Genomic DNA, 26,858 nt, shown 5'->3' with positions numbered 1-26,858 from the left:
ACATGGGTTGCTGGTGTGTAGCATATACGGTAGCTGCCTCCTCAGAAAAATAATGGTTTTGTATTTTGAGTGTTTATCATTGACTCTTTTCTCAATTTAACAGTATTGTTCTAGTGCTTTCTTTTCACTTTGTTTTTCTATCTTTTATTATTTCTTTTCATTCATTCAGGAAACATTTGTGTGCTCACTGTTTAAGATGTAGAGCTTACTGTGATTCTTGGGTTTCAGGTAAATTGGTGTTTTCCTTCTGTAGTATATTAGGTGTAATCTTTAGGCCTTTGAGTCTTTTCAGTGGCTCCCTGCTCAACTACTGCTTCTAAATGCCTAACAACTCTTTCCTTTCGTTTCAAAGATTAAAAAACCATAGCTTTTAGAAGGGCCAGGTGTTGATTTAAGTTTCAAAACACTTTTTGCAATGAAGTCAGACGTACTTAGCCTAATTTTTAAATAGTTTGTGCCAGTTCTCCTATATCTCGTAGGACTTCAAGACATATTGTAATCACAGTAAGAACACCAGTAGATGTTTATATTTGAGTACTCCTGCTGTACTGGCTACTATTCTAAAAACTTTGTTATTATTAGGTTGGTGCAAAAGTAATTTTGGTTTCTGCAATTATTTTTAACCTTTTAAACCGAAATTACTTTTGCACCAAACTAATAACTTTTTAATCTTCACAACAACTCAGTGAGCTAGGCGTTCTTGTCCCATCTTTACTGACAAGGAAGCTGAGAGGTCAAGTACTTTGCTCGGGGGCTCACAGTGAGCAGCAAGTTGGGTTTGACCAGGCTGTCTTGCTCCAGGTCAGCAGTCTTGTGCTAGTGCTTTTATGCCACGTGACTTCTGCATTACTAACCTAAAGAACCAGAGGCATCTCATTGTCTCCAAACTGGGAGGAGAGATCCGGTGTCTGTATAGAACTGGGTGGGCAAAAAGTATGTTACATTTTCTTTGTAGAAATGATTAGGATAGGTAAAACAAAATACATTTTTGTAATTATTAGGAAAGTATATTAGGAAACATACTAACTGTTGAATTTATAGAAAACTTCAGAGTCTTTTCAGGATTTGTAGTGAGAAGACTGTGCTTGCTTTCATGAACCTGAAATTTTAAATGAAATTTATCCATGAAATAAGAATATACAGTTCCTGATCCAGACTTTTAAAATCTTTCTTCTAATTGAATTTTCATTGAAATTTTGTTTGGAAATGAGTAGATAGTAAAAAACAAACCGTTTTTGTTGTATAACCATTCAATAATTTATAACAGTTGAAATTATTTTAAAGAATCTAAAGCCTTTTCTCATCAAAAATGTAATACAAAATTTCTTATAAAATGAAGAGTTCAAATTCAGTTGGACTTTTTGACTTCAAGCATTTAAAATAATAATGAAGGTCTAATTTGCAGAAAGCATATGCATTGTTTGAGCAGTCACCTTACAGCTTGATTTTATGCCATAAGAAAGGAGTGTCACTGGCCAGTAGAGGGAAATGTCTGCTATTTGTGAATATAGAGATTGCAGGCCATTGCTTGGAACATTGCTCACTGGAATTTGTGCTTCCCTACTCCTGAGACCAGCTGCTGCTCCCTGTACTGCATACCTTGTGTTTTGGGCACCTAGAACACAAATTCTTCCAACAGTTACACGGGCCTATGTACCATGATGGGCAGCAGTGCATTCTGCAGCTGTCTAATGAAGGAGATTTCCAGGGGTTTGAACACTTCTCTTGTCACAGTTGACAAATAACTACAGAGCAGCATGTGCAGCAATTGTCCTTGGGGGAGGCTGCTTGTGTCTGGTGGTGACTGGCCCAGAGTCTGGAATTCTCCAGGGTTTTCTTGGCTGCTCCAAGGACTAAGGGAAACTGAGGGTACACTGGTAAGAAAGCTCTGCCCTAGGCATAGTAAGGCTAGGATATACTGCAGTAACAACCTGGAAATCTCAGCAGCATAAAGCAGCAAAGTTGCTTTCTTGCTCAAGCTACATACACATCCCAGGTTAGGAAGGAGATTTTGTTTATTGTGGTTTCAGACTCCATCAAACCTGACTGATGGAGACTCCATGTCAACATATGCTACTACAGTCACAGAAGCGGGGAAAAGAGAACGTGGTGAACTGTGTTCTGGCTTTTAAAGCTTTTTAAAGCTTACGTTTCACTGGCCAGTCAGTCACATGGTCATGCCTGCATTCAGTAGCAGAATGATACATAATTCTGCTTCAGGAGGTGCAGGGGAGGTGAATATTTTGTGAATGGCTGCCACATGCAATTTATTGTCCCAACAGTTAAATATAGTAGTGGTTGTTGAACAACTTTGTTGGGTTATTGTACCTAAGGTGTTCAAAGCAACTAAAACTTACAGGATTTTAACATGGCATGTTGAAGTTTAAGCTGAATTAATGTCTGGAATTTCTTTTTTAGTCTGGAATTTTTTTTTTTTTACATTTTGTAATATTTTTTGCCCCTGTAATAACTCAATTCTTGTGCTTACAGGAAAAAATTGAAACCTTAAAATATGTCATAATTTATCAGTATGATGTCATCTCTGTATGTTTATCTGGATTTGCATATTTCTGAGCATAGAAGCAATAGGTCTTAACATGGTATCATAATAAAAATACTTTGATTTAGTAACTACTAAATGACATCTTCAAATATGAACTCTTGTTTTGATTTTTCTTCATTGTTTAACAAAAAAATTGAAAGATTTCCAAATAATTTTCTAGATTTTTAGGTTAAGATGGAAGATTGAACACATGCTTCTCATTTTTGTTTCTTCCTGAACACATACAAACTATAGCGTGTTGTTAGTTTTCAAATGGACCTTAATGATCCCTACCGCCGAGTGTTCACACTGGTACTTAGCTCCCTCCTGCACTGAATTGGGTGGACTTGTATAAACAATAGGATATTGTGGAAATGACACTAGCTTGTTTAGATATGAGCGCTGTTACTCAGACATCATAAAACTATGAAGAAAAACAAAGGAATAAGTAACAAAAATAAGGATAATAGTTGTCTCCTGACGGGGAAGTGAGGTGTGTGTGATACTATTGGGGAGAGGCATGGGGTGGTTTAACATTCTGTTACTCTTAGTGCTGGGTACTTGGAGTGTTCATTTATTTTTTTAAAACTTAATGTTTTATTAATTTGTGTACCTGATACATTTACAAATAGAAATAAATTTGAGTTTCACAATCTCTGAAGAAAATCTTTTTCCTTTTGCATTGAAAGGATACTTAGTCTTCCAATCCTTACAAGTCTTCTATGGACTTGCAGAGTGAAGTGAAGCATTTCTAGGTTCAGATCCGACTTTGGCACTAACTTGCAAAATGACCTTAGGGAAGTCACTTAACCAGTCTAGGCACTACTTGCCTCATCTATAAAGCTAAACAATTTGGGTTAGAAATTACTAGAGGACCTTCAATATCCTAAGTCTAAAAGATTCTTAAAAAGCTGAAGGAACACTAAATGAAACCATTCCCACCTATGCTTGGAACAGTAGGGTGCACTGAGGCTAGTGAACTAAAAGATGATGTGGAAGATGATATTGAAAAGTTTTCTTTGGTTGAGAGAATTTAGGCTCTCTATTTTGCTGTCAGTTCTGTGATTTATAAGCAGTCTCTAGAATCAAACTTAAGGCGGCATTTTGTATATAAGACTGTTCTTCCTTTTCTACATTTTTTTTCCTGTGTTGGAAGTTGGGAATAAACATGTAGATACTTTTCTATTCTAAACCATATTGATTTAGGATGTTCTTCAAAAAGACGTGTATATTGCAGAGGTATGTTTAAAATATAGAGGAAAGTCATGAATTATTGAAAACTATATATGGGAAAATGAATATATCATATTGGTGGTAGTCTTGCACTAGTTGTGAAATCTCAATATATCATTTTTCTGTTTTCTATTATATAATTTTATGTTGTTTACTTAAGTTTAAAAGTATGTCATTGCCAATAGGACCATGGGTATGAATCCAAATATTACTAAATCTGTGTCAGGAAAAATGTATTTTTATCTTTGTATATATAATAATTTATATTATTGTCCTAGAATCTTGAACAATTTTACTGAGTATGTTTACTCATCTGTTTACTTCTTTTTCCATAGGAATTATTCTCGATAGAAGTATTTTAAAAGAAAAGCCTTTGCAATGGCCTCAGCAGTTCTTAGTTCTGTTCCCACTACTGCTTCTCGCTTTGCCCTATTGCAAGTGGATAGTGGCAGTGGTTCCGATTCTGAGCCTGGAAAAGGCAAAGGTCAGAATACTGGAAAGTCTCAAACAAGCAAATCAACTACAAATGAGAAAAAGAGAGAGAAAAGAAGAAAAAAAAAGGAACAGCAACAAAGTGAAGCAAATGAGGTAACTGTATAATTATTTGTATCTGCTTTCCCAGTAGACTAAGCATCATAAAGATGGTGGGTACTATCTTACTGACCCATGTAGCCGTAGTACCTAGTCCATAGGTATTTGGTAAATGTGATTTGAATAAATGGATATAAATTTGTGTGTGTATAAAGTCAAATGTGATGAACATTTTTGAAATTCCTTTGCATTTTTTGGACTAAGGAAACTTACATGCTCATTCCAAAAAGTAAGGAAGTCTTGAAAGGAAACAAAGGTCATTTAATAATATAACTAGAAATATAACCAATTAATATTTTGGTATGTATCTTCTATATATATGTGTAAGTTTATGTGAATAGATAGATATGTAATGCACATATATCTGTATTCATGTTTAAACAAAAATGAGATTATGTAATAGAGTTTTATACTGGCTTTTTTTTCTAATTAGTCATGAGCAGTTTTCCATATGAGTAAACAAAGATCTACATTATTTTAAATAATTCCACATTATTTAATTTAATGAATATATCATACTTTATTTAATTGAACCCTTGTGATAAATGTTTAGGTTGTTTCCCTTTTTTTTTTCTTTTTACTATTGTAGAGAATAATCCTATAACTAGCCTGAACATACATTTTTATGCTTCTTATGGTCATCTCCTTATTAGGGTAATAACTACATGGCAGGCCTCTTTTCCCTAGACATTCTTAGCATGAGTTATATGACCAATATGTAATCTGCTCATTTGTTCTTACTTATTTAATTTTTAAAGATTTTTAATTAAAATATAGCTAACATAACAAAATTATATTTGTTTCAGGTATACACCTGAATTAGTATTCAACATTTATGTACCTAAAGAGGCACTGTACCACTCTATCACAATATTATTGACTCTATTTCCTATGCTGTATATTACATCCCCATGACTTATTTGTTTTATACCTGGAAATTTGGACCTCTTATTACCCTTTACCTCCCTCTTTCTTTAATTTTTCAATTACAGTTGACATTCAATATTATTTTATATTAATTTTAGGAGTATATTGTCGTGGTTAGACATTTATATAATTTAAGAAGTGATCCCCCTGACTAGTACCCACCTGGTACTATACATAATTATCACCATATTATTGACTGTATTCCCTATGCTGTACTTTACATCCCATTGACTATTTTGTAACTACCAATTTGTATAATGGTACCTTGGTTTTCGAACATAATCCGTTCTGGAAGACCATTCAAGTTCTGAAACATTTGAGAACCGAGGCAAGGTTTTCTCATCAAAAGTAATGCAAAATGGATTAATCCAGTCCAGACCTTTAAAATCAACCACTAAAACTGCAAATTTAGCATGAATTTTACTATCTAATGATACCATAGATCCATAAAATTTATGGTATTCGTAAACCGAAGTGTTCATTAATGGAGATGTTCGAAAACAGAAGTATCACTGAACTTCTTAATCCCTTCCCCTTTCTCACCCACCCCTCAACTCCCTCCCATCTGGCTTGTTTCTGTTTTGCTTGTTTGTTTATTTTGTTCTTCAGATTTCACATGTAAGCAAAATCATATCGCATCTGTCTTTCTCTGTCTAACATACTCCGCTCAGCGTAACACCCTCTAGGTCTATCCATGCTGCTGCAGATGGCAACAACCCATTCCCTTCCCTGGTTGAGCAATACTCCACTGTGTATATGTGCCACCTACTCTTTATCTATTCTTCCTTCAACGTACACCTAATCTGCCTCCACATCTTGGCTATTGTAAATAATGCTGCAATGAACATGTGGATACATACGTCCCCTTGAAGTAGTGTTTCGGGTTTCTTCAGATAAATACCCAGAAGTGGCGTTACTGGGTGCTGCTTTGTCTCTTGTTTCAGCCTTTGTTTTAAAGTCTATTTTGTTTGGTGTAAGTATTGCCACTCCAGCTTTTTTGTTTGTTTGTTTTCGTTTTCATGAAATGTCTTTTCCCAGCCTTTTATTTTCAGTCAATGTGTCTTTAGATCTGAAGTGAGTTTCTTGTAGGCAGCATATGTAAAGGTCTTGTTTTCTTATCCATTCAGCCCTCCTGTGTCTTTTTCCTGGATCATGTAATCCATTTACATTGAAAGAAATTGTTGATAGAGATGTAGTTATTGCCATTTTATTATTCATATTTTTTATGTTTTTTTCCTTTTAAAGAAGTCCTTCTAAGATTCCTTATAATTTTGATTTGGTAGTGATAAACTCCTTTGGCTTTTTCTTGTCTGTGAAGCTCTTTGTCTGTCCTTCGATTCTAAATGGTAGCTTTGCTGGGTAAAGTATTCTTGTTTGCAGGTCCTTGCTTTTCATCACTTTGAATATTTCCTGTCAGTGCCTTCTGGCCTGCAAAGTTTCTGTTGAGAAATCAGCTGACAGTCTAATGGGCGCTCCCTTGTAGGTAACTAACTGCTTTTCTCTTGCTGCTTTTAAGATTCTTTCTGTCTTTAACCTTTGGCATTTTAATTATTACATGTGTTGGTGTGGGCCTGTTTGGGTTTATTTGTTTGGGGCTCTGCACTTCCTGGGCTTGTATATTTATTTTCTTCACCAGGTTAGAGAAGTTTTCCATCATTATTTCTTCAAGTAGGTTTCCAATTCCTTGCCCTCTCTCTTCTCCTTCTACCCCTATGATGGGAATGTTGGTATGCTTGATGTTGTCCCAGAGGCCCGTTAAGCTGTCCTCGATTTTTTGGATTCTTTTTTCTTTTTGCTGTTCTGTTTGGGTATTTTCTTCTACCTTATCTTCTAAATCACTGATCCGAACCTCTGCTTCATCTAATCTACTGTTGACTCCCTCTAATGTAGTCTTCATTTTAGTGATTGTATTTTTATTTCTGACTGGTTTGTTTTTATGTTTTATATCTCCATTTTTAAGTTTCCTGTCTCTTTCTTGAAGTTCTCCCTGAGTTCACTGAGTATCCTTATAATCAGTGTTTTGAACTCTGGATCTGGTATGTTGCATGTCACCATTTTGTTTAGTTCTGTTTCTGGAGCTTTGTTCTGTCCTTTTATTTGGGACATGTTTCTTTGTCTCCCCATTTTGGCTGCCTCGTTATGTTTGTTTTTATGTATTAGGTAGGGCTGCTATGTCTCCTGGTCTAAGTAGAGTGGCCTTATGTAGTAGTTGTGGTGTGGGGCCCACTGGTGCAGTCTCCCTGGTCACCAGAGCCAGGTGGTCCAGGTATGTCCCTCCTGTGGGTTGTATGTGCCCTCCTGTTGTAGTTGAGCCTTGGTTGCTGTTTGCACTTCAATGAGTGGGATTGATTCTCGGGCTGATTGGTTGTGAGGACTGGCCATGATTATAGTGGAGTAACTGTTGTGCAGGGGCTGACCCTACAGAGCAGGATTTGCTTTAGCAGGGCACTGGTTTGGGTGTGTTGTCCCCAGAGGCAACCTGGTGGTGCTCCGGCTGGGTCCGAAGCTGGCCACCAGGTGTGTCAGTCCTGGAGCCTCCTGGGAAGGGCCACACTGCAGGCCAAGTTCAGTCACAGCCTGTACCCTGCCGGTGCCACCTGGCATGAGCCACAAAGCAATCTGCAGATGGCCACCACCCATCTGCTGGGCTTGGAGGTGCCTTGAGAGGCCAAACTGCTAACCAAGGCTGGTTGTTTAGTGCCGGGCTTAGGGCTGCTCAGCCAGAGGTATGGGACACTCCAAAGCTAGATGCTGATTGGGTTTTGTGAACCTTGAGAGATTTTAGGAAAGTCTGCAACATGAGCCAAGACAGGAAAAGCCAGAGGAAGCAGCCTGGGTGGGCCTAAAAGTTGGGTGGGATGGGGTCTCAGGGAATCAGGGTGAATGAACAGTGTTAGCCAGGTTGATGGAGACTCAGATAGGGCGGCCGCCTGCATCTGTACACCGGGAGGGCTCAACAGAGAAGCAGTAGCTTCTAGCAGCTCCTCTGTCCAGACGAAAGCTGCCCCTGTAGCCCTCACCTTGAAGCCAGATAGTTCATTTCCTCCCTGTCTGTCCCTGATGCTTTTTGAGTTGCTGCCCTAGCCGTGGAGGTCAGAGTGAGTCCATCAGTGAGTAAGTCTGTGTGCGGGCCCTTTAAGAGGAGTGCCTGGAAGTGCAGCCATCCTCTGTCTTTCTCAGCCATAATCTCTACTAGTTTTTATAGCTACAAGTCATGGGGACTTTTCTCCCTGGCACTGAAACCCTGGGCTGGGGAGTATGGTGTGTGGGGGGACCCCTTGCTTGCAAGCTGAGATATCCCTCCCAATTTGTAATGGTCACACACGGGTATGGGACCAGCCCATTTCCCCTCTCCGCCCCTTCTACCAGTCTCGAGGTGAATTCTTATATATGTCCTACGGCTTCGGTTCAACTAGACCTCAGGCGATTCTCGATGGTTGTTTTGTAGTTTAATTGTAATTTTGATGTAGTCGTGTCAGGAGGTAAGTACACCATTTACCTACTCTACCGTCTTGACCAGATCTTCATAATCAGTCTTTCTGACTCAATCTTGCTCGAGCTTAACGAGTTCCCATAACCTATGACCATTTGTTTTTAAAAGAAATGCTGAAAAACAACTCCAGTCTTATCTCTTAATAAAAAGAGAAGTTGGGTATATAAGGACCCTTTTCAGTATCATTTAATGAGAGAAGTAGTATAAAAGTGTGGTTTTTATTTTTTTCTATCTGCATTCATTTTATAATGTCCCATGACTTAGGAAAAACCTTTTCCATTTTTTCTTTTTTTTTTTTTTTTAGGAAAAACCTTTTCAATTTGTTTGTTTCTATTCCATTTTCATCACCATTGCTTTCTAAATACCTCTTTAAAATCTTGCCACACAGAGAGTAACTTTAAAGGAAAAGATATTTTTCCTACCTCATAACCTTTCAGAAGTCCAGTCTTTCAGAACTTTTGATTGCCCACCATTTTCTTTTTGGAATTGATGTTGTGGGGGAAGAGAAAATAAGGTGATGAGTTTATATTAGAGCATAAGAAAATGTGTAACTGAGAATGAGCCTGAGGCTCCTCCCTTTTCACTTCCGTGGCTGTAGTTCTATCAGTCTTTACTTTCTGCAAAGTAAAGCAACAATCTACCTGCTCTAGTGTTTCATGTCCAGTAGCATCTCCTTATGTATGTCCTTTCCACAGCTACTTAAAGAGGTGTTTGTATTTCATCACTCCCTTTCGCATAACAACATATTATCAGTTAAAATTGTTGATCCTCGATTTAAAGCCTCTTTATCAGTTTTCCTAAGGCTGTTATAATGAAGCCATCTACGAACTTGATGACTTAAAAAAACAGAAATTTATTCTCTAATGGTTCTAGAAGCGAGATGTCCAACCAAGGCGTCAGCAGGGGCCATGTCTCTCTGAGACTCTGAGTAGACTCTTTTGTTGCCTCTTCCTAGCTTCTTGTAGTGGCCATGAATCCTTGGCTTGTGTCTGCATCACTCCAATTTTTGTCTCTGTTGTTATATGGCATTCTATTGTGTATCTTTGTCTTCTTATAAGTATACCAGTTGTATTGGATTAGGGCCCACCCTAATTCTGTATGACCTCATCTTAACTTGATTATATCTGCAAAGACCCTATTTCCAAATAAGGTCACCTTCACAGACACTGATGGTTAGGGCTGCAAAATATCTTTTGGGGGAATACAATTCAGCCCAAAACAGCCTGTATTTCTCTCTTGTTTCAGTTTTTGCGTCTCAGATAGATTCAGCTTATTATTGGGAAATGGTTTGGTCAGTACAGTTTTAGTTCATTATGTTAGTTTGTGGATTAGCCCCTGTATTTTTAAGGACTCACGCAAAGTAGTTACTAGAATTACATAAGCTATCTTCTCTCACTGTTTAAACTTTTAAATTTGTAAGCTATTAAATTTTAATTTTTTTGAACCCTATTGTTTTACATTTTAATAGCACACTTGTTATCCTGTTTTCTACTCCTATAAACTTCTTCCCTTTAGTAAAACACAATCATTAAAATGATATGGTATAATAGAGTACAATTCATTTTCATTTACTAATTATTTCATCTGGAAATCCACCAACATTATCTTAAATGCTGGTGAAATTAATATTCTACAAAGATTACAAAAAACACAAATAGCAACTTTGGAATAGTGTTTAGAAGTGTAAAAGTATTGTTGATTTCTTAACTTTCAAAAAATTATCATCTCAGGATTGGTAAACTGAATATAATATATTCTTTTATTGTTTCATAGCTCAGGAATCTTGCTTTTAAGAAAATCCCCCAGAAATCTTCCCATGCCATTTGTAACGCCCAGCATGAGCTTTCGTTACCAAACCCAGTACAGAAGGATTCGCGAGAAGAAAATTGGCAAGAATGGAGACAAAGAGATGAACAGGTACAGCTAAGTAAATCAAATTCTTTTGCTTTGTTTTTCAGTGAATGTATGCATTTTTAAGAAGGTGTACATCTGAATCTATGACACCACTGTTCTGAGGAGCTTTTAGTATTGGATTAATTCACATGTGTTTGATGCTTTTAATAATAGATTCTGCTTTTCATTTACTGTAAAAGCAGATTGACAAACATTTATTATTTTTGTTAGTTTTGAAACTTCAAAGTTATTTGAGTTTTTGATTCATCTATCTTTTTACAAATGAGGGGAGAGGTAGGGAACGTAGAACAACAGGATTAAATTATTTCCAGTAAAAAAAATTACACTTGTGGTGCCCAGTGACAGTTTTGCTTAAAAGGGAAAGACTTTGAGGGGAAACTTTTCCTTTTCAACCTTAATGTAAAATGGTTTATGCATTTGTTTTATTTCTTTACCTATTTACATCATATTTTGTTTTTCTTTGCCTCTGTTAAATGTCATTAATAACCAAATCAAATAAATAACTTACTAAAGCCAATTTCTTTTTTTGTGTTTAGTGTCCAAGAAAATATCATACTAAACCTGGAATGTACTCTAGTAGAAGTGCTGTATGTATGGGAAATGAACAGTTACTTGTTTATCTGTTAAACTGTCATTTGATTTATTGGGAACAGGTATTGCTTCTAGTAGGTGTTTGGCTTAATATAGAGTGGCTATAGCTACCATGCTTGTGTTACCAGTTTTGTCTTTTTGTTTTTTATTTTTCTATTTTTCAATTACAGTTGACATTCGATATTATTTTATATTAGTTTCAGGTGTACAGTGTAGTGGTTAAACATTTATATAATTTACAGAGTGATCCCACTGACTAGTCTAGTACCCACCTGGTACCGTACATAGTTATTACAGTATTATTGACTATATTCTATGTTCTGTACTTTAGATCCTCGTATCTATTTTGTAACTACCAATTTGTACTTCTTAATGCTTTCATCTTTTTCACTCAGCCCTCTGACTCCCCTCCCATTTGGTAACCATCTTGGGTTACTAGTTTAAAAAGAGTTAGATTAAACTATGCTCTTAACATAAACAATATGAATTATAGCATTTTTAAAGGATTTTGTAGTGCTTCGGGTTCATCATTACAAAAGTTATTACTCTAGAGCTGACCAAAAATGCTGTTCAAAAGGTGTTTCCAGGCACTGGTATACTGGATAAATAATTTTGTATTATTCTAGGGATTTTATTTGACTCTTTTTTTCCTCTTTCACAGAATTTTTCTGGTTTACAAATATAAATGTAATGCTCTACTTAATAGAATTTACCAGTGTCTTCACCAGAGAGAATGAGAAGACAATTGGAAGACAATGGCCCACCGGAAAATTAATGAGGAAAAACTACTCAAATTTGCACTAAAATAAATTCCATGTAACATGGGAACTCAGACATAGATATTGATTGCCCTTCTTCCTGCCCCCACTGCTTGCTGTCAAAATGATTTGGTAATTATGGAAAAGAAATAGTCAACTTGACGCTGACCCTATATAAGAACAGATGGACAGTATACCACCTGGAATCTATTTTACTGTGTGGAGTAATAGATTTTAAATAGGGACCAGGCAGTGAGCAAACAATTATGGTGGACGTTCTTTCTGACACAATTGGGAAACATCACTACGAGAAATATGAGGTAATGTAGGCTAAGTCAGACAAAAGGCTGGATATACTGATAGATATTTTGCCTGTTACGTGGCTGTGTAGTTCAAACACAAGAGATGAATTATGCTAAAAATTTACTACTCCTAAATCACCAAAGCGATAATGTAAATTTACATCAGCTGAGCCCTAGCATAAAATCTGAGAGCTGGCATTAAACATCAACCACATAGTAAAAGAACCATCCACTCCACCTACTTTATGAACAAACACTAGATCTTAGTTGATCTTATGTGAACTGAAGAAAAGTTTCTATCATGTAAAAGGAAAAGAACTTTGTACTTAGTGTCCAAAGTGAAAGCACACTTTGAAAAAGATTTGTTGCATGGAACAGAAGTTGATTTTAGATAGCACCTATTTTTTTCTTTAATAAAAACTAAGGGTCTAGAACATTTTATAAAAGTCAAGGGGATAGTAATCTTAATGTAACAAGGTGAAATAATAGACTGAGATTGAGATGAAAAAAGTGGCTAAGAGACAGAAATTGAAAAGAAATGGGTGAAGTTCAAAATTGGGGAAGTAAAATTATAATAGAATTAGAAACTTCATTAGAGGGACTAAAGAACAGTATATATATATATATATATATATATATATATATATATATATATACACACACAAGACAATTGAGTCATTTGTGTAAAGGAAAATTTGAGATAAATTTTGCCAATAAAATTGACATGATAGGTTGGAACACAGAACTGAAATCCAACAGAGGCATAATCAGTGTTTCTGACCTAAGTAGACAGAGGGAATCATTAAAGATAATGTTGATAAGAATTTTCCTTAAGCTAAAGACTTGAATCTGAGCTTGAAAGAACTGAAGCGTTTTTTTTAAAGACTTTTAAAATCTTTTAAAAAGTTACTTTAAGCATGAGAAACAAGGAAATATTGGTATAAATATATGCATGAGAGAAAACAGGTTGCCTTAATATTAAGGATGAAAAACAAGCTGGGTGGTTTAAGTGCCAGAATTGAAATGTTAAGACCAAGAATTATATCTGGCCAAAATGTAATTTGTGTGACTACTAAAGAAATACATTCTCAGACATGCTAATGCTGAGAAAGCATACCACCATTATCCTTTCTGCAAATTTTTCAGAGGTGTGCTCCTGCCAATTAAAAGGCAAATTGAAATAAAGAGCACAGCATTGGGGAAGCACCAGTGGTGAGCATTGAAGCTAGTTCAATATAGAATTAACTATAAACATGGTTATTAAAGAGAACATAGCTGTATCCTGAAATTAATACAACTAATATAATATTGTATATCAACTATACTTAATTTTTTTTTTTTAAGAAACAGGAGTTCATAAAATATTTTTCTCATAAAACTGCTAAAAATCTATAAATACCTGTGCTGAGGAAAAATGGCACACAGTCTCCTGGAAATTTTAGAGCTCGCTTTGGTTTCAGTAATCAGGAAATAACAGAACCATACAGATTTATTTCTAGTCCCAAGTTGACTCAAAGGGACAATCACAGTCATGAAAAATAGGTCACTGAGATTGGGAGACTAGGTTGTCTGTTTATACATATATGGGCAGAACCTCTGATGGGATGCAGTCATTTCAGAGACTGGAGTCCTTACTAACGGAGCAATTAAAGTCTTGGTTTACACCAAAAATAGATAGATAGATGATGGATAGATAGATAGATTAGATAGAAAGATTAGATAGATTAGATAGATAGATAGATAGATAGATAGATAGATAGATAGATACATAGATAAAAATAAAGAGAACATAGTTCAGTTGAAGAATTTGTCTAAAATGAAATCCCTGTTTATGAATTTAAAAATAGGAAGGCATAGGTCAGAGGAGACAATAGGTGTTTAAATATTTTTTGTATTGATAACAAAAAATATAATTAGTTCCAAGTGTGCTTTTTAAATTTAAAGAAAACTGCTTGTATGCAAGAGTTTTCATTCTATGAGTTTTAAATCACTTGAATAAAAAAAAAATATGGCCCATATAGCAAAAATTATAAAGCATAGGAAATTGCAAGGAAGCCTTTGAAATAAGGCTTAAAATGGATATAAAAAGGATAATAGACAGTCTGTTTTATAAATAAATATAAATAATTGCAATTACCCATTAAAAGACAAAAACCAATTGGGACAAACTGAACCACATTTTGATCTTAATTCTAATATTTTCCTTAACATTACAAATTATGATATATTGCCCCTGAAAAGATAGGTTCAGGCTATTCACAATATTGTATGTTTTGCTGACGTATGCTACCAAAGCTGTTGGAAATTGTAGAGATGATCTTAACTGGATTATTTATGACTTAAAGAAATGTTTTTATCTTAATTTTTCATTTTATAAACTTGTTTCTATCCCAGCATGCTTTAGTATGGAAAGATAGTTTTACATTCCCTATTTCTTTGCAGAGATGTATACATCAAAAGGAGGTACATGTTTCATACTTGAAATGGGTGAATTTTATGTGATATGTGACATAAGAAATGTTTTAATTATATCTCAGTAAAGGTAAATATTTTAAAAAAGATAAATAGGCCATGGCTTTGATTTGATTGTATTAATAATTTTTATTGTTTCTTTTAATATTGAATCAAGATCAAGATACATATTATTCACTAACACCTGTTGCATGGGAATAAATCTCTGTGTAGATGTTATTCAGATATAACCTCTTTTATTTATGATACATTGATTTTAATGGTTCCAGTGTTCCTTATTTTTAAGTCTATATCATGGCTCAAAAATAATTTACTTAATAGAAAAATCTTTTCTCGTGGATTTTCAATGATCAAATTTTATTGTGTATTTCTTCTTCTTATTGCATTGATTCAAACTCCACACATCACTGATTTTGTCCAGCTGTGAAGTAAAATATCTGTAAGCATGTGCACAGTAATAATTGTTCTTTCACATTATGTTTTCCAGGACTTTTGATGAAAGCATTTTATCAATAGCTTGTTCTGTTTTGTTTGTGAGCATGATATTTGTCATTAATATCTAGTCCCTTGGTATAAGAAGACCTTTTGCAATAGTTGGACTTGAACTTGGTCTACCTAAAAGGAGTGCAAATTCAAATAAATCTTCTGTGTTTTTTGACTCTTTCTTTAGCAACAAAATTCATCACTTTTGTTCTGGAAAGCATCACTACTTGGTACTTGTTCTGGAAAGACTCATAACAGGTCATTATGCTTTGAAAGTGAAACAAAAAACTATGTCTTCAGGCCACTGGTCCGCTAGAAATAGGTTGACAACTCAATAAATCAAAATTTCAGATATTCACTGTCTTAATTTTCTATTCATAATTTTCCTTTTAGTTGCTTACATGACATTGCTCTTATGACATATACAGCTTTATATTCTATATTCAGTGTATTAGTCCCGTTTATTTTTAAATTTATGTTGTCTTTATAAGTTGCATTGTTTATAATTCGATTTTCATTACTGCATACTGTAGTCTTTCAGTGAATCATTGAACCATGTTTATTGCTTGGAGATATAATAAAACACACAACAAAAATGCAGATTTAATAAATGTAAACAGTACTCCAAAGACATGAAGATTCATTAGCTGAGATGAACTGAACCTGATCATTAGTGTGAACATATAGATACAATTTTTATAGAACACTGACAGCCTTTAAAATCATAATGCTCAATAAGACTGTTAGAAGATTTCTGGGAAGGTAATTCTGCTTTCCAAATTAGTGAAAGATATGTGGTCCACACTTTGAAAATCACTGAGTTAGTACCACAAGGCACTACTAGTATTGTGGCTAAACAGTTGGCTTCAAATGTTAGATGTTTTCAGAATGGTGTTCCATGTTGGTTTACAATAACCTTGTTCCCATGATGCCTCTGAGAAATGAAGAGTAATGCTTCATGTAGAAATGGTTTTGCTTGGATTTAAAACGGGTTAAAATTATTATGGAACTTAGGCTGACAGATTTTTAAAAATCTAGTTCCAAAATATTTACTGTCCTTCGTATTTTTCATTGGTTCTTAATACTCTATCTGATCATAAACCCTTGAGCTATAGGTTTGTTTCAGTAGAAAACATTAGATGGGGAGTAGGAGGCAATGAAGGAAGCCAAGAAGAAGGGGGGAATCTGAAGTACTTCATATTGGGCACATGTAAAGTATCTTCTTCAATCCTGTAGGCACTTTAGTGCCTACTGTTTCCTCTTTTTCTTCCTTTTCCTCCTCTTTCTCCTCCTCCTCTTCTCATCCTCCTCCTCCTCCCATAAATACAAAGCAAATGATTAGGAATTCTCAATTTACAAACTTAAACATAAGACACTTACTAAAAATCATGATTATATTTGCATTTTCTTACCTGGTGCCTGCCTGTCTTTCAGGCCCAGCCCTTTTTTCCCCCTCCCCAGTTCTACCTATATATGCTATGATTAATTAGATTGATACCTGTATTTGCAATAGTCTTATGATTAATTCTGTAAGATGTGTTTAAAGAATCTGGAATCATGTTTTCATTCCCTTTCCTTATGATTTAGTCTTGTGCTACCATTCCCCCTGTTAACGGAGTCACAAATCTTACCTTGGATTCATTGTTTCACACTTCATATTTAGTCAGTTCCAAAAACTTGGTCATTCTTTTCTAAGATACAGCCTTCATATTTTCTGCACTACTATGTTCTGGCCCAGGTTCCTATAGACTGAGATTACACTAGTTTAGCCAGACATATTGATTCTAAATTCTCATTCTTCTAATATCCAGTTTATTTCTTTAAATTACTTTTATCAGCATTCCTTTTTCTTCTGCCCTGAATCCCTAATTTTTAGGGAGGATCTGGAACCTAATTCTGCCCTACCTGAACAATATTGTTTCCTATTAGTCTCCAACACATAGGAGGGGGATTCTAATCTGTGTGAAACTCTTGTGCCACGCAGGTGCTGTGCTAGATACTTTACATATATTATAGCTTTAAATCTTTAAAACTACCCTACAAGGTTGATATTTCTACTTCCTTTTTATATATGAAGAAACAGATTCACAAGTTACATAACTTGCCCAAGATCACAGCTAGATGGGTGGAATAGGAATTTAAATTACCCACTTACGTGATCTCCCAAAGCCTGTATTTTTCCTACATTTCTAGTATAGAATTCACCTTGTATCAGGCATCTCTTTCCTTGATACCTGATAGTATATCCATTGTTAATATACCTTTGTTCACATGGCTCTTTCCTCTTGAAATTCTCTATTCCTTTTTCTGTCTACTCAAATTATGTATATCTGTCCTTTAAGGACCAACTTAAATTAGTTTCTTTTCTACTTGTTTAACATTTTCCCCTCAACTTTGTAGCACTTTTAATGCAGTACTCCATTTTCTGTACTTCATATGTATTAGTCTTCTGTCCCCAACTGGAGTAGAAATTTTTTAAACGCAAAAGCCAAATTTATGCTGCTGCTTTAAAGCCCTACAGGCAAAGCACAAAAAGGTTCTCTGTAAGTCCTTATTGGTTGATTGATCATACATTGACATTTTTGGAAGATTTCTTCTAGTTTTCAAAGATTTAAGTTGAAATTTAAATAATTTTTGCCTACTTGTATTTTCTTGTTTACTAATTTGTGTTTATAATTAAATGGTAATTCAAGCTCTAAACTGCTACATTTAGAATCAAATGCTGAAGAGAGCCATGTTTTTTACTTTAAAAGTTCCATTTCATTCAGTTCTTATTATGCTATTAGAATCAGTTACCCTAATATCTTTGAATTAATATGGAAAAGAATAATGACATTTTGCAAGTCTCCCAACTTCCTTACTATTCTCCTGCCCATTAACTTATTTTTGAAATACCAGTCAGAAAATTTCTGACATATTGGAAATAAATGCTCTTTCCATAAATACAAAGTGTCATTAATATTGATTAAAAATTTTAGTGTTAAATTGAATCGTGTTTGTTTAGAGTAAACTTAGTTTTGTTACTTTTTCTATGTTGGAATGACTACTATGCTTTAATTATAGTGAAATAATTTTTACTCAGTTTGCTTTGAGTTTAGGTGGAGAAATTGATGTCAATTTTATTTTTTGTGTAACACTAACGTGAATCTGATTCTTTTTATTGTATAACTATTGTTTTTTGAGTATCCTTTTATGTAATAAATTATTTAAAGGGTGAATTTTTACTTTTTCCTGATTATTACTAGCTTGGATTAAGTGAATTATTCAGTTCTTTTCGGTTATTTCATAGAAAAAGTATGTACAATTTACTCTGGATTTAACCAGATTTTCTTGTGCTATGTACCCTTAATTCTCATCTTATTTTTCTCTGAATTAGATTTCTCTGATAAAGTTAATCTTTTTGCCCTCTTTTTGTTGTCATGGTATAGAATTAGATGAGATGCTTTCAAAGGAAATAATTGTTAACATTTTCTAATTTGTTGATAGTGGTAGCTTGGATGTCTGTGTGGATGTGGTGGGTGGTATAGGGGAGTATGTGCTTGGCTGTACTGATGGAATAATAGGACATTAGAATGAAATATAGTTATTCAAAGGAATAAAAGAAGGGATTCTGGACAGGCAAAAGCAAGAGATGTCTACTAAATTTATGCTTTCGTTATCCAGTACACATAGGTTGACAGATACATGCACACAAATCCAGGCTGTTTACTCTTGTCATATTACAATTGTCCTGTATTCAGCTTCAGCTATTCCTTATCCTCAGTGCTGGATCATTCCAAGTCCCATCCAACTACTGTAGCAATTCTGTTTGGCAATTAGGAAAATTAATTCTTGGAGAGTTATTTGATTGGAAGGTGGTAGAAGCTAGATTATAAGAAGATAAGATGAGATTGCCAGTACAGTGTCAATTTCTTTGTAAGATATTTTTTATTAAAATAAAAGGATTATGTGATATACAGCAAATTATTGACAATGAATGGGGAAATAGAAATCTCAAATTGGAAGTTTTTGCTTTGGTATCTTCTATAAAATACAGGGTTCCTTACAGGCATGGATAGATAACTTTGGGGAACCCAGATTGTTTTTTAATGTATTTGTTTTCTTTTCCTATATTTGTCATGGTTATTTTGCTAGTGTGGTATAATGCTGTCATATGTTTATTGTGAAACTTTTTTTTTTTTTAGCTGACATCTGAAATGTTTGAAGCGGATCTTGAGAAGGCATTGTTGCTAAGTAAATTAGAATATGAAGAACACAAAAAGGTATTTATACATTTATTGATTGAGCCGTATTAGGTTTAACTGGTCAAAAGTTAGGATCAACCTTCCTGAATTTTGTATAAAAGTTCTCCTTTAAAGTTTGTCTTAAAAATTCTTTATTATAAAAAATACTATCACAAAGTTTTAATAATAAAATTCCTTCTCAGATTTTGAGAAATAACAGAAATGTTTACTAAGCTTTGTCTGATGATTTGGAATGTTTAGTTAAAAAGTTTCTTACCCGCAACATGAAGGGAAGAGAGGAAATTTAATTAACAGTACATGATTTATTTTAACTAAGTTTAGGTGAATATAGAAAACAAGTAGATTGGGAAAATGTAAGTAACTGTGAGCACAGAGATACCCATTAAAAGACCCTCTGCTATAGATACACTACAAGAAAAATGAAAGGACATTTCTGATAATTTGGACTTGTGAACTCAGCATTTGTCACTAAGATGTGATATTGGGCTGTGGGCTGAAATGCATTCTATAGCTTGTAACTGTAGAAACATTTAAGTAAAAAGTAGTTTTGGTTTCCACTTTTTATATTTAAGTTGAGCATTTATATTCCTATTATTTAACATTTTAGTCCTTTACATATATTGGGAATTTTTTTTGGTCCATAAAATTTATTCAACTTGTGATTACTCAGTGGTTGATCATAAATGGCCTCTGTTTATACTTGGGGGCCCTTAGATTATTGTACACCAGCTCTTTCATTCAAGATAAAGGAAAGAGAGAAATAAAAATTCACAATAGATTATTTTGCTGTTAATTCATAGCTCAGGGGAAGAGGATAAAAGTAGCCAGTAAAGTGGACTTTGTACACTATATGCGTTAGTTTCATTTTCCGTTTCTATTCCTGTAATCTTGAAAAATCAGGAATAGCTGTAATCCTGTTGTTAACTTCTGTTTAGACACAAAGCTGATAATTACAAAAATTGGTACAGCTGGCTTTACTATGACTTAATCATTTGCTGGACTTTCAGGTTACACTGGAAAAGTCTTGCTCAATTTGAAGATAAAATTTGTCAAACTGAATATTGTTAATAATAATGATTTGTTGTTAGATATGTGTCTAGATTCTAAAGCTAAAATCATTAGAGGAGATTTTAATTATCTTTAGAGGAGAAGTAGAGTAGATAGTGTTGATACAATATCATGCTTCCAGCCAGCTTTCTTGGCACAGTCATAGACCTAGTACCTAAAAGCTTTGGTTTTATCAGACAATAATGACTCTCAGAGAGTGGAGGAACTCCTTTTATATGCAATGGCTAGTTTATTGTGATTATAATGATATAGTCATTGAGTTTTAAGACAATTATTTCAATTAAAAAAACTATAATTAATTTAGCTTAAGGATTTTTATAATAACTAAAGGTTGGGGTCGCATTTTCTATTTCTGTTCTATCACTCATTCACCAAATAATTTTTTGACTAGCCAAAATATGCTAGACACACAATACAAAGATAAAGACATGGTCCCAGCCCCTGTAGGGAGACATACATATAATTATAGTATATAGTATTGAGAGATGTATGTTCCCACTGCAGTGGGAATTCAGAAAGATTTTCTGTACCTTTGAGGCGGATAGGTTAGGGTTAGGGATTCTTAAAAGAGGATCTTACTAGATGTATTAGAAGTGCACAGGGGGTAGGTAAGAGGGAAGTTGTCATTCTTGGGAGGAATGGCAAGTATACAAGATATTTACATGTGTAAGAGTATAGCATATTTGAAAAACTATAATTTAGGGAGATACAGTTGCTGGAGGTACTGCCAGAAGAATAGGATATAAAGAACCTTGTGTACCAGGCTAAGGAAATTGGGTTATACATCTGTTGGCGGAGAACTATTGAATATTTTAAACTTTCAGACTGATTTCAGGTTTTCATTTTAGAAACTCATGCTGTAGCAGTGTAGAAGATTGATTGAGGGACTAAAATTAGAGGGTGTTGCAGTGTCAAGTAAAAGAAGATAGGGAAAATGACAGAATGTACAAAGAGAAGAGAATAGTTTTAAGAGAGCTTTAGGAGATAAACTCAACAAGATCTAGTGACTAATTTGGATATAAAGTATGTAGGAAAAGTAGGCAAGGATGACTGAGATTTCTGGCCTAGACAATTGTGTAGATGGTGGCGGCATTAAACAGAATCAATCCTTACTGGAGAATTAGAGATGTTTATTGAATATTCAGTTGAATTGTCTGTACATATAGAAACCATCATTGGATAGGTAGAACTTTAAACTTGAGTTTGAAGAACAATGGGTATAACGCATAAGAATAGTTTAGAATGGAATAATGGTGAAGAGCTGCTACATTTTTAAGAACCGAGTTGGGAAAAGAAAACCAGTAAAGGCTACTCAAGTGTAGTCAAGGGTATTGAAAAAAAACAAGATATACTTGAAAAAATGTCTTTCGGATTTGGCATTTAAAAGGAGGTTGACCTTAATTTTAGTGTCAGAGAGCAACAAAAGCCAGATTTTGGGGCTGGGTCAGGGGAGGTGAGAAAGTAAATTGACTGTACATTATTGTTTTAAGTTTGGTCCCAGAAGTGGCAACTAGACCAAGGTATAGCTTTTTGTTTTTATTTTAACGTTTAAGAAGCAAGAGATTGAGTATATAAATAAACAGGTATCTTTTTATACAGTTTGGCTACCCTAAGTTACTATTTTTCATTTGACTTTTATCTTTGAAAAGAAAGCTTTAATAAACGTATTGCCTGTTGCTGAGTTGATTTTACTAGTGTAAACTAAGCTTAATGATTGTTGGTAATTCTTTTTAGGAGTATGAAAATGTTGAAAATGCTTCAGCTCAGTCAAAGGTGATGAATAAAAAAGATAAAAGAAAGAATCATCAGGGAAAAGACAAACCTCTCACAGTATCACTAAAAGATTTTCAATCTGAAGGTAATACAGGTATGAAATCGGTTAGGCTAGAGGAGCTATTCTCAGTCTTTATATACTTTCTAATTTTGAAAATAAGTGAAAAATGCTTTGTTAATGTGCTACTTAGTATGTAAACCTGTGCAGAAATAAACAATTTAGAGGTTAAAGTAATTTAAAATCAATCATTAAAACCCCATTAAACTGCAATTTATCATTTTTGTATTTCTGAATTTGTCCCTTTTCTAAAACTCACTGAAAATAAAAATTGACATTTGTAGCTTTTAAGTCATGCAACATATTATTGTCCTTATACATAAAGTGATTTGGCTTAAACTAGGCGAGGAATAGTATTATCTTCAGGTTTCGTTTATTGTTGGTAAACCTAAGTTATCTGGAACTACATCTTAGAAAGTTAAAATACAAATTTTTAGGATGATATTTATTACCAGAAAACTCTTTATAATATCATTTGTGTTTTTTAATCAAATAGACAAAATAGAAGGAAATTATATAATACCATCCACCAAACTTTCGAAGCAGACCACAAAGTACATTATTTGTGATAATGATGAAAACCCTGGTTCTGTATTGTGTTATATGGTAGCTACTATTCATGTGTGGCAACTTAAATAAAAATTAATTCAAATGAACTAAAATGAAAAAAATCCTTAGTTGCATTAGCCACATTTCAAGTACTCAGTAGCCACATGTGACTAGTTAGTAGCTTCCATATTAGACAGCATAGTCACAGAAAATATTTTCTAACAGCGTTGTGCTTAGACCTGTCAGTATGGTTGTTGACCAAATGAACAGCTATTTGTTCATTGACAGGGGAGACTGTTCGATTCATATGAATTTAGCCTTAATACATTGGGCATTTGTTCTGTGAGGATTAGTAATACCATAGCAATAATCTGACAAAAAAAACCCCAAACCCAAAACCCTACTTTCCTGTTTTCAGAAACAAGCCTATCTGTGAAATTAGGAATAAAATTCAAGGATTATACTGCTTTCCGTTAATGATCAGGAAAGTTTTTCTTACAATCTTTTTTCTGATTAAGTTGTTTTGGGGTTAAAACAACAGCTGTATTTTAAAATTTCCAATTTTAGTAAGGAAGATTTTATATAAGAAATATTTCGTTAAAAACTAAGAAACACGAAAGGAATGCTTTTTAAAAACTCCTTAATTTATTTTCTATATGTTTGATTTATTAAGTATTATGTAAGTTTATTAGATGGGTTGAGAAAAACGTCCGATTTGATACTGTTAAAGTGAAATTATACAACTATTACAAGACATAATTAGCACAGTTGTGATCCTTCCTGGCATATACTGTATGCTAAGGAGAACATGCTAGAAGAATGACCGTGTAAGCTACCGGGATTTGGTAGTTTGATCTTGTGATTTTGACATTTACTATATTTACGGACTCTATTCTGATCAATGGCTGCGTTAGAGAACTGGTCTAGCTTTTAGATTCTCCTTCATAAGAGAGCTATTCAATTAAATTATTAGTCCTTGAAAATGGAAAATTTCTGCTGTCCACAAGAAGCATTATTAAATATTAGATATCCTGATCATTTCCAATTTAAATAAGAACACTTGCTCCCTATTTGTACTTTAGTTTCAGCCTTATATCTGTGTGGATTCCCTTATTTCTTTTCTTCATTCGTATTCCCTTTCCACAAATGCTGTGTTGTTACTAAAGCAATGATTTGTTTAATCTAGATATATTTGTTATGCCTTCTTTTTTATGTTCATTCTATAAATATACATCAATTTTTAATTTTTTTCAAAGCATTATCAAATCACTATGATGTATATGTTTAAAATAAAAAAACTAGCTAATTTTAAAGGACACGAATTATTATTCTTTTTATTTTAATTTCACAAAGGCATAATTAGTATAGTTTTTGCAGTCACAGTTCCCTCTGATTTGATTTTTAGACATATTTGTACATCCTCAAGATCCTCCCCCAAAAACTTGTACACCCTCCCCCAAATTATATGAAACTAAAAACTTAAATGATAGGCAATTCAAATATTTAAATTTTAATGATACACTTTGGTATGGGTGGCATTTACTGGGATACAAGACGTAGCCCCAAAGCTGAATAAATTAATAGTTGTATACTGAATTTTAACATCTTATCCCCCAAAAAATAAATCTGATGACTCCTAGACAAACCCCAAATGACTTCTGAAGCTCTTATTATAATTTTGAAATTCTTTTCAATTACTTTGTTTATTTTTTACGTATTAAAATATTTTGTTAATTTCCTCCAATGAAGTGTCACCATTTTTTTTTTATTTACAGATCACATTAGTAAAAAGACAGAGGTAAGTGTTGTAACTACCTTCGTTCTAGAAAACATTTGATTTTAACAATAGTACTTTAATGTTTAGCAGTAAGTCTTTTTTGAGACATAGCCATTTAAAGGACAACACATAGGTGTCTCATGGGTGAACTCAGTCATATATCTGGCAATTATAAGGATATAAAATACATTATGGTAGAATAAGATACGATTATTTACATGAAATATAGTATCATTTGGCTTTAGCATCCTAATTTGTATGTGTATGGAACCAAGAGGTTACCTTTAACATGTAAGTTAAAATTTTAGGGAAATAGTTTGTGTTTTAATTTTTATTAAAAACACCCTGAAACCATGTCTCAAGATATTTTGGAATCATAGAAATTGTAAGGTAAGGTGTGATTATGTTTATACCCATGGATAAAATGAACCTGATCGCATATTTTTCTTACTGTTCACCATTAGAGGGTAGTGCAGCTACATATAACTTCCTAGTGTTATCCTCCATAAAGGCTCTACAAACCTTTTAGAATTTGGAAATGAGACTACTATAATATATATTTTAATATAGAAAACAGCACTAATAAATTTTAGAGTTTTTACTTCTTTAGGTGATAATTTGAAAGTTTCTTAATTATTATGTATGTAATTCTTGTCAGTAATTCCAGTAAAAAAAACATTTGATCTTTTGAAAAATGGTCAGATGGCCCTTGGTTTCACTTTAGAATACATATGTGGTTTTTGACCATTTTTGTTGTTTGAGGCATTTACTGACAAGTCAGGGAAATGAAATTCATCTATACGAAAACAATATCTAACTAACTCTGTGATTATATTGATAATATAGTCCTTAACTATTCGTGCAAATACAGAATTGATTTGTTGTTACAACAGATGCTAGAAATTCTTTATTTACAAACCACTGCCACCATTTCTTACATTAAAATGTAAATAACTACAAATACAGACTGATTATTAATTTTATGTTTGAAAGTGGAAAACATACTTTTGGATTGATTCCAGTTTTTTAAAATCCATTGAATTAGTTGGAAGTTAGCTTTATGTGAATGAAAAAGTAGATACAAATGGTACACCCTATTCCTAAGAAATTGCCCCCAACTGTTAGTGGAGGGGAAAAATAATTTTTATATGTTGTTCCATGCTTTTTGCCTGATTTGAAAGAAGAAAAAAAAAAGCAGACATATCCACGATCTCATCTATGTAATATGCATATTCAATCTGAGTTGTGTTTAAACGTGCATAGGTAATCATATGTTATATAGCGTATACTTTGTCTTTCATTATAGTGTTAGAACTGTGTTCTGATTGTTTTCTATTATTAAATAACTTGATATATAATAAAATTCACTTTGAATAATCCTAATGATTAAGATATTTTCTGCATTTGTAAATGTAATGTAAGTATAATTTATTTTCCAAAGAACTATTTTAAGAAATTGATCAAAAGAAAATGAAATTCTCATTATCCTTGACACTTCCTAAAAGCGTATCAAAGTTACATTTCATTTTCATTAGCGGTATTCCTCACTTTCTGGGACCTGAATATTTAAATGTTGTAATGATTATGCCATTGCTCTAGGAATTTAGATAAACATTTTTTCAGAGTTTCAAAAAGAAGTCTGATAAGAAATTTCAACTCTAAAATAGATGTTTTCTACTCCTAAAAATGTACTAGTCTTTGTTATGTTATATGCTCAGTAATTGAGTTAATTCTTCCCATCTTTAATATGTTACTTATGCCAAGAGATTGTTTTTTTCCATGGGTACTCTAAAATTTCCAACCTCTGTTGAGAGAACATTATACATCCCACCCATCCCCTCTTAAATCAGGTATTTACTGATAAAATTCAAAAGGGAAATATTTTTTACTTTATTGCTGGGTGACGAGGAATAAATACTTGAATTGCCTGCATATTCCTCTAACTGCTAGCTAAACTTATCTCAGTTATCTCTTAATTTCATCATTCCCCTTTTCTCTTTCTCCTTTCATCATGTAATTCATGATTACGGGTTATTAATCTCAGTGCTTTCTTTCCAATCCCAATTCTTTGTAATCTCTCTGA

General features: G+C 33.7%; 1 protein-coding gene across 10 annotated transcripts in view; it reads left to right on the top strand.

The window, feature by feature from the left end:
• The window catches only part of GKAP1 (G kinase anchoring protein 1), a 70,453-nt gene that overhangs the window by 4,830 nt on the left and 38,765 nt on the right, over positions 1-26,858 (top strand). For 6 of the 10 annotated variants that reach the window (XM_081067083.1, XM_081067084.1, XM_081067077.1 and 3 more), the window contains 5 exons: positions 4,111-4,363; positions 10,560-10,703; positions 19,491-19,568; positions 22,353-22,485; positions 24,774-24,796. In XM_081067083.1, coding sequence (XP_080923209.1) covers positions 4,154-4,363; positions 10,560-10,703; positions 19,491-19,568; positions 22,353-22,485; positions 24,774-24,796 — 588 coding nt within the window. In that variant the 5' untranslated portion in view covers positions 4,111-4,153. The remainder of the gene's footprint in view (positions 1-4,110; positions 4,364-10,559; positions 10,704-19,490; positions 19,569-22,352; positions 22,486-24,773; positions 24,797-26,858) is intronic. The other 4 variants (XM_081067085.1, XM_081067086.1, XM_081067081.1 and 1 more) reach the window with 1 other exon arrangement.

This window comes from Rhinolophus hipposideros (assembly GCF_964194185.1).
Source record: "Rhinolophus hipposideros genome assembly, chromosome: 11".
Taxonomy (NCBI): domain Eukaryota; kingdom Metazoa; phylum Chordata; class Mammalia; order Chiroptera; family Rhinolophidae; genus Rhinolophus; species Rhinolophus hipposideros.
Note: the sequence above shows the minus strand (reverse complement) of the source record. Positions and strands in the feature narration are given on the sequence as shown.